At 38.4% G+C, this 12,682-nt stretch overlaps 1 protein-coding gene across 1 annotated transcript in view; it reads right to left on the bottom strand.

The window, feature by feature from the left end:
* Gcna (germ cell nuclear acidic peptidase) overlaps positions 1 to 12,682 on the bottom strand; it is a 39,561-nt gene that overhangs the window by 18,390 nt on the left and 8,489 nt on the right. Inside the window, exons 3-4 of the mRNA XM_033760484.1 lie at positions 7,310 to 7,356; positions 6,831 to 6,867 (exon numbers count right to left, since the gene is read on the bottom strand). Of these exons, the coding sequence (XP_033616375.1) occupies positions 6,831 to 6,867; positions 7,310 to 7,356 (84 nt within the window). The remainder of the gene's footprint in view (positions 1 to 6,830; positions 6,868 to 7,309; positions 7,357 to 12,682) is intronic.

Here is a 12,682-nt window from a genome sequence, read left to right as displayed (position 1 = left end):
AGCAGAACTCTACAAAAAGTTTATAGAAGGGATGAAGAAACTAGATGAGCTCAGAGGAAATGAGCCAAATGTTCACAGCAATTTCAATCAATATGTCCACAGTCAATTCAGGGGAAATAAGTAAAAAAATTGGAGAAGCTAACTAAAACAGTTCAAAGCTTGAATGACAGATTCAACAAAGATAAAGAATCCTCAAAAATATATCAGGCAGAAATAATTGAAATAAAAAACTGTACAGAATTAATACATTGTAGAATTGACCAATGTGAAGATAGTATCTAAAATTTAGGACAAATAGTAAATTATGACAAAATACTCAAAGATACCACACAAAAAAAATTAAAGAACAAGAAAAGCCAGGCATGGTGGCACATGCCTGTAATCTCAGCACTCAGGAGACTGACGCAGGAGGATCACTGCCAATTTGAGGCCAGCCTCTGCTACATAATGAGTTCAAGGCTGGCTTGAACTACACAGCAAGACAATCTCAAAACAAAACCCCCCCCCCAAAAAAAAAAACAAAATAAAAACAAAAAACAAAAAAGACCACTCAACAGCTAATAGATGATGCTAAGAAGACCAATCTAAGGCTCACTGGAGTTGGAGAAAAGCTAGAGGACAACATAGATGAATTTACTAACATGCCATAGAAGAAAATTTCCAAATATAAGAAAAGAGTTTAAAATACAAGGAAATGATGCTTACAGAACACCAAACAAGCATGATTAAAAAAGCTCACCAAGGCATATCTTTATTAAATTTCCAGATATATAGAAAAAAAAAAGAAAATAAAACCAAAAAACAGAATTTTGAAAGCAATCAAAGAAAAACAAAAGATCATATATAAAGGTAAACCAATCAGAATTGCGGCAGACTTTTCAACACAAACCTTAAAGGCCTGAAGAGCTTGGAACAAATAACTTTCAACCCAAATTAATTTATCCAGTAAAGCTATCCTTCAAAATGGAGAAATAGACCATGTCCACTGCTAGGGTCCTGGCCAACGAAGCTGCTGTAGCCTAGATGAAGCTGCTATAGCCCAGACAGTAGCAGAGGCAGCATGAAGCAGTGCAGGCCTGCTCCACAGCTCATCAGGACAGTTGGTCCGGGCAGGAGGTGGGGTGGACCGGATGGTGAGAAAAGGAGATTCCTGTAGGAAGGGAGCAGGATGAGCAGAAGGATCTATACTTGAAGTTGGGTCACTTGAAAATGATCTCTTTGAGTGTGAAAGAGATCTGAACAGATGAAAATACAATCAGGAAAATGCAACATGGCAGCAGCAATGGAGACAGAGCAGCTGGGTATTGAGATATTTGAAACTGTAGAGTGTAAGGAGAATACTGAATCAAAGGATCAGTCCAGCCAGGCATGGTGGCACATGCCTGTAATCCCAGCACTCGGGAGGCTGAGGCAGGAGGATCGCTTTGAGTTCGAGACCAGCCTGGGCTACATAGTGAGTTCCAGGTCAATCTCACTACATAGTGAGACCCTGTCTCAAAAAAAAAAAAAAAAAAGGATCAGTCCAAATTGGAGCCATTTTATGTTGAGCAATATTCCTGGAGTCAGCTTAAAAAGCTGCTTGCCAATACCAGAAAATACCATGGCTGCATGATTTTATGTTTGTAAAAAGGAATGATCCAGATGGGCCTCATTTGGACAGGATCTATTTATTATCTTGCCATTCTGGTGAGAACAGAGAAAATTCTATTTTATTCTAAAATTCCTAAAACCATTAATAAAGCAGCAATCTTAATGCTTTCTTGGAAGCCTCTTTTGGATCTTTTTCAGGCAACACTGGACTATGGAATGTATTCTCAAGAAGAACTATTAAGAGAAAGAACGCATCAGAACAGTTGGAATTGCTTCTTATGAGTATCACTAAGTGAGTGGAACATTTGTGTTTCAAGCTGATACTGGAATTTATCACATAAAAGATGGAAGAGGGCCACAAGAATTTATCACAGAGAATATCACGGAGAAATTTTCTTAGAGGATTGGAACTGGAATTGAAAAACAATCAATTACAACAGAGGAAGAACAATATGTATCTTCCCAAAGAACTCTGCAAAAGAATTCTGGAGCAGATCATTGAACAGACAGGTGAAACATCACAAGAACCTACTACGAAAACAGGAAGACAAACAAGATGTCAAACATATACTACCAAAGGAGACAGGAAAACAAAACACACATGCTGTTAGTGGAAGCGGTACTTGTAGATGAAGCATGTTGTTTTCATGTGTGAAAACTGCCATAAGTGTGATAACTGAAGTAAAGATTATTTTAGTGGTAGGGTTTTATTTGTATTTTCATTGTATAGGAATTTATTTCTGTTATTTTTCAGATTTAGTAAACAGTTCACATGGAAATGTTGATGTTTATGCTAAACATTCGGTACATATTTGATATTTTATTTTCCTGTTAAAGTACACATTTTATAATAAGAACCTCCTGACAAAACAGGAAGACCAGAGATGACAAGTGTGTTCTGCCAAAAAAGACAGGAAATGAAAACACACATGCTATCAGTGTAAGTGATGCTTGTGCATGGAACATAAATGTTTTACATGTGTGAAGATTGCCTTAGGTGTGATAACTGAGGTAAAGATTATCTTTGTCATAGAGTTTAGTTTGTATTTTCATTGTAGTTCATTCATATAGGAATTCATTTCACTTGTTATTTTTTAGATTTAATGAGCAAATAAACAGTTGATGTTGAAAATGTTGATGTTTATTCTAAATACTCGGTACATATTAAAAATTTAATATTTTATTTTATTGATGTTACTTTCCTGTTAAGTACACATTGTATAATATAATTAAACTCATAAAATTCAAATAAATAATTAATAGAAATACTTCTAAAAAACAAATGTGGGTGTTAGATACCCACTTAACACTCCTTTTTAGGAAATATAACCTGATGTACCAGTTAAGATACTTGAGAATCAACAATCCAGGCCCAAACCAAAATTAAAGAGGGAAATTATAAAAATCAGAGTGGAGGGCCGGGGATTTAGCTTAGTGGTTCCACTGCCTGCCCCTTGTTGCTTTTCAAGCACAAAGACTCAAGTTTGACCCCCAGTACTAAAAAAAGAAAAAAAAGAAGCTGAAAATCAATGAAATTGAGACTAAAATATTTTTTAAATCAATGAATTGAAGGTATGGTTCTTTGAAAGAACAAATAAAACAGATAAGCCCTTACTTCACCAGACTTAACAAGAGAAAGACAGAAAAGACTCACATCAATGCAATTAGAAATAAAAAAGGTGAAATCACAACAGACACTGTTGAAATCCAAAAGATAGTAACTACTTTGAAAAATTATATTCCAAAACATTGACAAATTTTCAATCCCTAGACTTATACAAATTACCAAACCTAATCCAAGAAGACAAACTTAATAACCCAATAACAAACAATGAAGTTGACACAGTAATAAAGAATTTAGCAACTAAAAAAGCCCAAGACCTGAAGGATTCACTGCTGAATTCTATAAAACCTTTAAGGATGCTATTATCACCAGTACTTCTCAAGTTCTTCAAAGAAATTGAAAGGGATGGAGTGCTCTTAAATTCATTTATGGAAGCTAGCATCACCTTGATCCCAAAACCAGACAAAGACCCAACTAAGGTCAGTCTCCTTAATGAATAAAGATGCAAAAATCCTCAACAAAATATTAGCAAATACAATGCAGCACATCATAAAAAAGTTCGTACATCATGACCAAGTAGGTTTCATCCCAGAGATACAAGGATGGTTCAATATATGTAAGTCAACAAATCTATCACACAAACAGAGGCAAGGTCAAAAACTATATGATCATATCAATAGATGGAGAAAAGGCTTTCAACAAAATCCAATACTCCTTCATGATAAAAACCCCATAGAAAACAGAAAGAAGGACCACACCTGAATATGATAAAAACTGTTTATGACAAAATAACAGCCAGCATCATATTAAATAAGGACAAACTAAAAGCATTTCCCCTAAAATCAGGAACAACACTATCACCATTCTATTCAACATGGTACTTGAAACATTAGCCAGAGCAATCAGGTAAGAGAAAAAAAATGAAAAGGATACATACAGGAAAGGAAGAACTCAAATGATCATTTCTTGCAGATAACTCTACACAGAAGACCCAAACAATTCCATCAAAAAAAACTCTTAGAAGGGCCGGAGATGTAGCTCAGTGACACCACACCTGCCTGGCAAATCCAAGTTCCTGAGTTGGATTCCCAGTACCAGAAAAATAAATAAATAAATAATTTTGAAGAGGGGAAGCAGGGCTTTAGCTCAGTGGCATCATGCCTGCCTGGCAAGTGCAAGGTCCTGAGTTTGATCCTGGTACTGGGAAAAACAATAACAACAACAAACCCTCTTAGAATTAATAACCAACTTCAGCAATATAGCAGGATACAAGACCAACATGCAAAAATCATTAGCATTTGTGTATACCAATAATGAATTTGATGAGAAGGAAATTACAAAAACAATACCATTCACAGTAGCTTCAAGAAAAATGAAATACCTACAAATTAACCTAACCACGGAAGTGAACGACCTCTACAAAGAAAACTTACAGCACTCTGAAAAAAGAGATTGAAAAGGACATCAGAAAATGTCTCCCAGATAGGCAGAACCAATATTGTCAAAATGGTCTTACTCCCAGAGGTGTTATACAGATTTGATACAGTCCCAATCAAAATGCCAAAAGCATACTCTACAGAACTAGAGAAAACAATCCTAAAATTCATATGGATCCAGAAGACTCAGAATAGCAAAAGTAAGTTTGGTCAACAAAAGCAAAGCAGGAGACTTTACAATAATAAGCTATACTACAAAGCAATAGTGATAAAAATGTCATGGTACTGGAACAAAAAATACATGGATCAATGGAATAGAATAGATATAGAAAGATCTCCAGCTACATTCAGCTATTTGATCTTTGACAAAGGGGCCAAAAGCATATGCTGGAGGAAAGATAGCCTTATTCAAGAAGAGGTGCTGAGAAACCTGGTTATCTGAAAAAGATTGAAACTCAACCCATATTTCTCACCATATACTAAATTAAAATCAACATGGATCAGGTCTGGGGATTTAGCTCAGTGGCACCACACCTGCCTTGCAAGCACAAGGTCCTGAGTTTGATCCCCAGTACCACAAAAACAAAAACCAAAAAAAAACAACAACAAAAAAACCAAATGGGATCACAGTGGACCCTTGAGTTATGACAACTTGGCTACAACCAGAATTTTAGTTTTACCTTAGGAACAAAATCTTGAATTATGACCTAAATGCCAGTTGTGCTTCTCGATGATCTCAGATACAAATTTTACCCTTAAAGAATTCAAGAAAGAACATTACAACATCCTTTCCTTTATGGGGTTAACTGAGAAATCCTGGGCCAATGTCTCTCTAAGGACACTGAGATTTGCCTGTATACAGGACAGACTTTGAAGGCTGTGTAGAGGAGCCTGAGCCTTCAATTGACCAACTTGAATTACAGCCAGGCCTCTTGAATTTGTAAGTCAAGGGACCACTATATATCAGACTAAAAAGCTTCTGTATAGCAAAAGCAACAATTATTAGACTGAAGAGACAATCTACAGAATGGAAAAAAATTTTGCCAGCTACTCCTCAGAGAACTCTAAAATATATAAAGAACTCAAAATCCACTGTGGTGGTACATGCCTGTAATCCCAGCACTCAGGAGACTAAGGCAGGAAGACTGCCTTGAGTTCAAGGCCACAGTGAGTTCAGGGCCAGCCTGAACTACATAGTAAGACCCGGTAAAAAAAAACTCAAAAAATTAACCTAAAATTAAAGACCTAGCCAAGAAATAGGCAAAAGAATGAACAGATATTTCACAGAGGAAAAAGTACAAATAGTCAAACAAATATATGAAAAAATGTTCAACATCTCTGGCCATTAGAAAAATGCAAATTAAAACACTAAGATTCCACCTTACTCAGGAAAGAATGACAATCATTAAGAAATCAAACATAACAAATGCTGGCATTGCTGTGGTGAAAAAAGGAACTCTCCTTCATTGTTGGTGGGAACATAAACTAGTACGGCCATTTTGTAAATTAGTATGCAGATTTCTCATACTGAAATTAGAAATTCCATATGACCCAGTTATCCTTCTGCTAGGTATTTCCCCAAAGAGCTTAAGACATCATACTACACCAATATATGCATAGCAATGTTTATAGCAGCACAAGTTATAACAGTTAAATCCTGGAAGCAGCCTCTATACCCATCAATAGACAAATGGATAGAGAAAATGCAGTATCTATATATAATGGAATACTACTTGGATATACAGGACAAATTTGAGACACTGAAAAATGGATATACCTGGAAAATATAATGTTGAGTAAAATAAATCAGACATCCAAGCTTAAATACCACATAATACCTCTTGAAGTAAGTACAGAGATGGGTAGAAGGAAACAAGGGGATGGATCTCTTGCAATAGGGAAGTGGTCCAAGGGAACAAGAGCAAGGAGGGAAGAGGGTAGGGGAAAGGGGAAATAGATAGAAATAAAGATATATCATGTAGAGGAACCTAATAACCTAATCAATGTAAACATTCTATACCATAACATGAGGTAAGATTAAATATATCAACAAGAATGAAAATCAGGATAGGGGAATTAGAGAAAAAGGACGGAAAGAGACTAAAATAAAGAAATAAGCTGCAGTATGTACATGTACCCACTCTCAAAGATGATTGTAAACTACATGTACTGTAAACATGTAGTAATAAAAATTTTTAAAGTTAAAAAAAAGGTCAAGTTTCAGTAGTTCTCCTACTTACCCGTTCTGTTTCTTCTGATGAATCTTTCTGGAAGCATCTGAAACATGATAAAATCTGGTTGCCCATGTCTTTAACTCCCCAAAACCAAAGTCCATAAATCATAGCTGGTAAAATTTACATGTACCTAGGTCTGGGGGTATGGCTCATTGGCAAAACACATGTCTGCATACATAAGGCCCTCAGTTCCATTCCTAGCACACATACTGCCCCCCAAAAAAACTCTCTACAAAAACACCTCCCATGCAAAAAGGAAATAAAAGGAAGACCCAGGAGCCAAAAAAGGTAAAAGGAATAAGCTGGAAAAGAAGCAAAGAGAACTTCTGCTCCTGACAGTAGGGGAATAAACTTCATTTGACCGACTTAGAGCCTTAAAGGAGACAATGCTAGGACCAGCTTATGTCAAATATCTCTAATGTTTCAGTCATCTGTACAAAGATACTTCAGCATGTACATTACTGCTCAGAGTGGACTCTACTTACTGGGTTCAGACTTTTCATTGATGGTTGAACTCACATCCACAAAGTAACTGCAAAAATAACAAAGATGTTTTTTAAAAGTGGGCTACCAACAACACAGGCAACCAAACATCAAGAATTTCAGATAAGTAAAGAGAATAACCATCAGTTTCTGAAATGCATAAGGTTTGAAGGGCTTTAAGCTCTTATGAAATTAAGATCGCTACAGAGGTGGTGAAAAAAAAATCATAGGCAACAAGCTGCTCTGTCTTTACTGCTGAATTGAAAACTAAGGGGAGTTTATTGGCTGAGCATCAACTATTAGGGAAAAGGCTGTTTTCTGCCAATGATTTATTTCTACTTAAAAGACTTAAAAAAAAAAAACTTCTGAGAAAGGAGCCACAGGGCAGTAGGATGTAGCTCAGTGATAGAGAGCTTGCTGAGGATGCATGAGGCCCTGAGTTCCCACTCCAGAGGGGCTAAAGGAGCATGGAAGAAAGGACTTGGGAATGGGAAGACTAGTTAAAAGGGCAATAGGGCTCGACGTCCTCTTTAGGGTATTACTGCTTGGAGAGGGCCTACTTATTGGGATTGCCATCTAGGTAAATGGACACATAATCAAGTCTGTCTCATGAGGAGCCCATAAAGGTGAGATTAAATCATTCCTTTAAATCTTTCTACAAAGGACTACAATATATTACATATATAAATATATATATTGCTATCAATTAAAAATAAATACTAAAAAGAATGATTTCATGGCTAGGGATGTAGCATGTGTGGGACCCTGGGTTCCATGCCCAGCACTGCAAAAAATAAAATAAAAATAAAGAATGCAGTTAAGGCTACTCCCTGCAGTAAACCACAATGTTGAGGTCTCTTGTTTATCTGCCTCACAATTTCCCAGCAGCCTTGGCACTTGTTTTCCAGCAACCCATACAGGCCACCCTGTTGCTACAGCTTACCAGATAGCTATGCAGTACTGCCTGAGGGGAAGCCAAAGCAAACGTCCGCTCAGCCATTTAGCTCACTGCACAGCAGTTTATAAAATACACCATTATCAGCCCCTCATTACACAGATCCAAAATTCAGCCCAAAGGAATCATGCTGCATTAATAGCTTTATTGCTGACACCTGGCTACATCATGAGTGATCTTATCATTAGTTATCACAGAGAGTATAAAAATGCTAAAGGAAATAGACATAATATCTACAAGTTCAGATTTTATATATAAAGACTCAACCACTTCTTTAGGATGTTTAATTTGACCTAGAGATCAATACTGGGCTAACTATATACTTCAGTATTCCAAGATACAAGCTGGCTCATCTCCTTGATTAAATTTCCTATTTATCAATTAAATCTCTTACTATAAAGTATTTATAATACTCTTTTATTATTCAAGGTTTTTTAATCAAGAAAGCAAATTCTTGCTGGTTTTGCAACTATGGGTCAATATGACTTCTGTTATCAGAAAGTAGCATTATATACATACTAAAAAGTGATTCTAGTCAGGCGTGGTGCTGCACACCTGTAATCCCAGCACTCGGGAGGCTGAGGCAGGAGGATCGCGCTGTGAGTTCGAGACCAGCCTGGGCTACATAATGAGTTCCAGGTCAGTCTCAACTACATAGTGAGACCCTGTCTCAAAAAAAAAAGTGATTCTTCAGCTGGGGATTTAGCTTAGTAGTGCTGCCGCCTGCCTCACAGGTGCAAAGTCCTGAGTTCAATCCTCAGTACCAAAAAACACAAAAGAAAAAAAGTGACTCTTACTTATCTATCTTTTTGCACACATACACGTTTTTTTGAGAGCTTAGGCAGAAGAAACAAGAAATTGGAAATACAACAAAAAAAGTTCCACGACAGAGAGCCCCACCCTAATCCCTAAAGGCAAAATATCAAATTCTGGGTTGAATAATAATGAACAGGAGGAGTGGTCCAAGGAAAGCACTATCAAAAAAATATGTGGTCAAAAGAAGAAAGAGAAATATTGCTTGGCACATTTTCCATGTAAAATTTGCTACCAGGAGGACAAGTCCTACAACACGCTTTCAGGCTCACATTACTTTTACTAGGAAATATATCCACTGCAGGAAGAGTCAACTGGCTTAACCAGAACTGTACTATGAAAGGAAAAGAGAACAGATTACCAGACTTTGAAGATACATAAAAAGCCAGGTAGTGGTGCACACATATAATTCCAACATTTTGGGAGGCGGAGGCAGGAGGATAGCAAGTTTGAGCCTATCCTGGGCAACTTAACAATTTAGGAAGACCCTGTTTCAAAAGAGGCTGAAGATGTAGCTCAGTGCAAGGCCCTGAGTTCAATACCCAGTACCTCAAAAAAGAAAAAGCCAAACCCACAAAAAAAAATTCCTTAAAAAAAGATCTTCAGGGATTCTTAGAGGGACCTCAGGGAAAGAACAGCAGAAAAATAGCCTCTCTGAGATTTGGTGTCCAGAAAGAGAGGGAGGAGGGAAGCGGCCTTCAGGACCCAGCAAAGATCTGAGGCTAGAATCGAAGCCCATGAGGAAAACAAAGGAAGACTTCAACAAAGAAGAAAGAGGTAATGGGCCAGGGATTTAGCTCGGTGGTTCCACTGCCTGCCTCACAAACACAAGGACCCGAGTTTGATCCCTGATACAAGAAGAAACAAGGTTTAGACATCTCCCAGGAGAGGGTGACTGGCCGGTAACGACCTTGGTTAAAGGTCAACTGAGCTCCGAACTCAGAGCAACTGCTGGCTCCATCTAGTAGCTCCTAGAATGAGGGTGAGGCAGAACTGAGTTCAAGTCAGCAGGAGGTCAAGGAGCTCAATTCAAGCCAGCAGGAGTCACACTGAGTGTTGCAAGTTGAACAAATAGGGCTCCAGCCTCACAGCCAAGAAATCAGCCAGGCTGAACTCAGTGGAACTAAAGGTGGGGCTTCCTGGGATTATCCACTACCCCACTATAAATCCACAGCTGCCCTGATGGGATTAATCAACACAGATCCAGGCTGTGTCTGCCCAATTTGCCTACCAGTGACAGCAGAAACACACCTTGAACTACACATTTTTTTGTTTTTGTTTTCTTTTTTCTTGATTGCTTGTTATTTTCATGAATGTGAATATTGTTTCTAAGTTTTTTTGTTGCTGTTCATTTCTGCTCTTGTTTATATTTCTTCCTTTTCTCTTTCCCTCCTGTTTTCATCAGTTTCCCAGCCTGTGTAACCTTCCTTTGTCTTCCAGTCTTGCTTCTAATCTCTTCCTCTCCTTCTATTTCTCTATTTTTTCCCCAAGCCCTTTTAAATTTTCTCCCCTGAGGGTAAAATCACCATATGGAGGGGATATGATATTTACTGTATAAATTTTCTGGTTTGTTTTAGATTCTGTTATATAACCACAAAAGTAGTTCATACAGTTAAAGGCAGCAAATCAATAGTTACCATGGTTTGTTATTCTCTAGGCTGTGATTGATGCTATTGTCACTGCTGACTGTACTACTTTAGCCAAGGTGACATTATTACTCTAATCAGTTGTTCTTCCTGGTGTGCCAAAACTGAGATTGCCTAATGGTCATAAACAATACTATAGGCCAGTGCCTAGGCCAAATAGGAAGCACCTTCTCAGCCCCAATACATCAAAGGGTAGGATCTTGCAACAGTCTCAAAACCCAAAAGACAGCTACTCCTGGAAGATACCTCTGAGGAGTACTCATTTTGTTTTTGGAATTTTTTTGACATAGGGTCTCACTATGTAGTTGAGACTGACCTGGACCTCACAATGCAGCCCAGGCTGGTTTCGAACTCGCAGCGATCCTCCTGCCTCAGCCTCCCAAAGTGCTGGGATTACAGGCGTGTGCCACCACACCTGGCCACTCATTTTCTAATAGTGGCAATAAAGCTACTCACCACATGCAATTTATAAGTATCAACCCAGGAATTAAACTAAAAAGGAATAATAAAAAAATGAGAAGACACTTAAGCAAGATGCAACCCCAGACTTCCAGCTCACCAAAGACAAACCCAGGGGGCAATGAGGTAGAACAATTTGAAAGCCAATCAATCAATTGGACTCTAAAGTGGTAACAGTGGAAGTAACAAAGCAGATTAATGAGGTTCCAGAAAAAAGTCAAATTAGGAATAATTTCTCAGATAACTAGAGAGATGGTGACCATAATAAAAGAAGACATGGCTAGTGACTCTAGAGTGGATACAGATAAAAAATAGAGGAGCTTAGGAAAATTATGGAAACCATGAACACCCAACATAGGAGAGATATGGAATCCATGAAACAGATTCAAACAGATATCCAGAAGATTAAATATTCCACTGAAAATATATGCAACAGAATGAGCCAATGAATATCAGATTTAGAAGACAGGATTGCAGTTAGCCATCATAAAAAAAGATTTCTTAAAAACAGCAAAAGACCACGAAAAAACAATCCAACAGCTGCTAGATGATGCAAAGAAGAAGAACATAAGATTGATTGGAGTCAATGAAAAAGCAGAAAATGGTGCAAACAACATAAACAATCCATTCACAAAATTAAGGGTGGAAAATGTCCCAAGCATGGAAAAAGAATTTGACATACAGATAAGTGAAGGCATATGGAACTCCAATTAGCCATGACCAAAAAAAAAATCCTCTCCAAGGAATATAATAGTCAAGATTCCAGAAATTCAACATAAGAACAGAATATAAAAAGTCCCTCATTTGAACAGAGCTCATGCAGTACACGCCCAGCAGTGTGCAGCCTCAAACAGCAGTATCATGATGTTTCAGCAGAGCGCGTGAGACCACAGGCAGCTTTGTCTGGCCAGGAGCTCTCCAAACTCCCACTGCAATGTCCCCAAGCCCTAGCAGGTCCCTTCCTGAGCATCTCCGGTGACTCCAGAGCATAGGTTAAGGCAGAGGGGTGGCTGCACCACTAGAGAGAGTCTTTGGTAGCAAAGAGCCCTTGGTGTCTCACCTGACAAGGTGACAGAACTTGGGCCACCCTCCCTCCAGCAAGGTGGCAACACACCCATCTGGCTGCTGAGGTCTTTTGTTTTCAATTTTTTTTTTTTTTGAGACAGGGTCTCACTGTGCAGTTGAGACTGACCTCGAACTCACTATATGGCTGCACCACTAGAGAGAGTCTTTGGTAGCAAAGAGCCCTTGGTGTCTCACCTGACAAGGTGACAGAACTTGGGCCACCCTCCCTCCAGCAAGGTGGCAACACACCCATCTGGCTGCTGAGGTCTTTTGTTTTCAATTTTTTTTTTTTTTGAGACAGGGTCTCACTGTGCAGTTGAGACTGACCTCGAACTCACTATATAGCCCAGGCTGGTCTCCAACTCACAGTGATCCTCCTGCCTCAGCCTCCCGAGTGCTGGGATTACAGGTGTGCACCACCACGCCTCTGTGCTGAG

This window comes from Fukomys damarensis, unplaced genomic scaffold (assembly GCF_012274545.1).
Source record: "Fukomys damarensis isolate Sample0158 unplaced genomic scaffold, DMR_v1.0_HiC HiC_scaffold_39, whole genome shotgun sequence".
Taxonomy (NCBI): Eukaryota; Metazoa; Chordata; class Mammalia; order Rodentia; family Bathyergidae; genus Fukomys; species Fukomys damarensis.
This window is presented reverse-complemented; position numbering and strand designations above follow the sequence as displayed.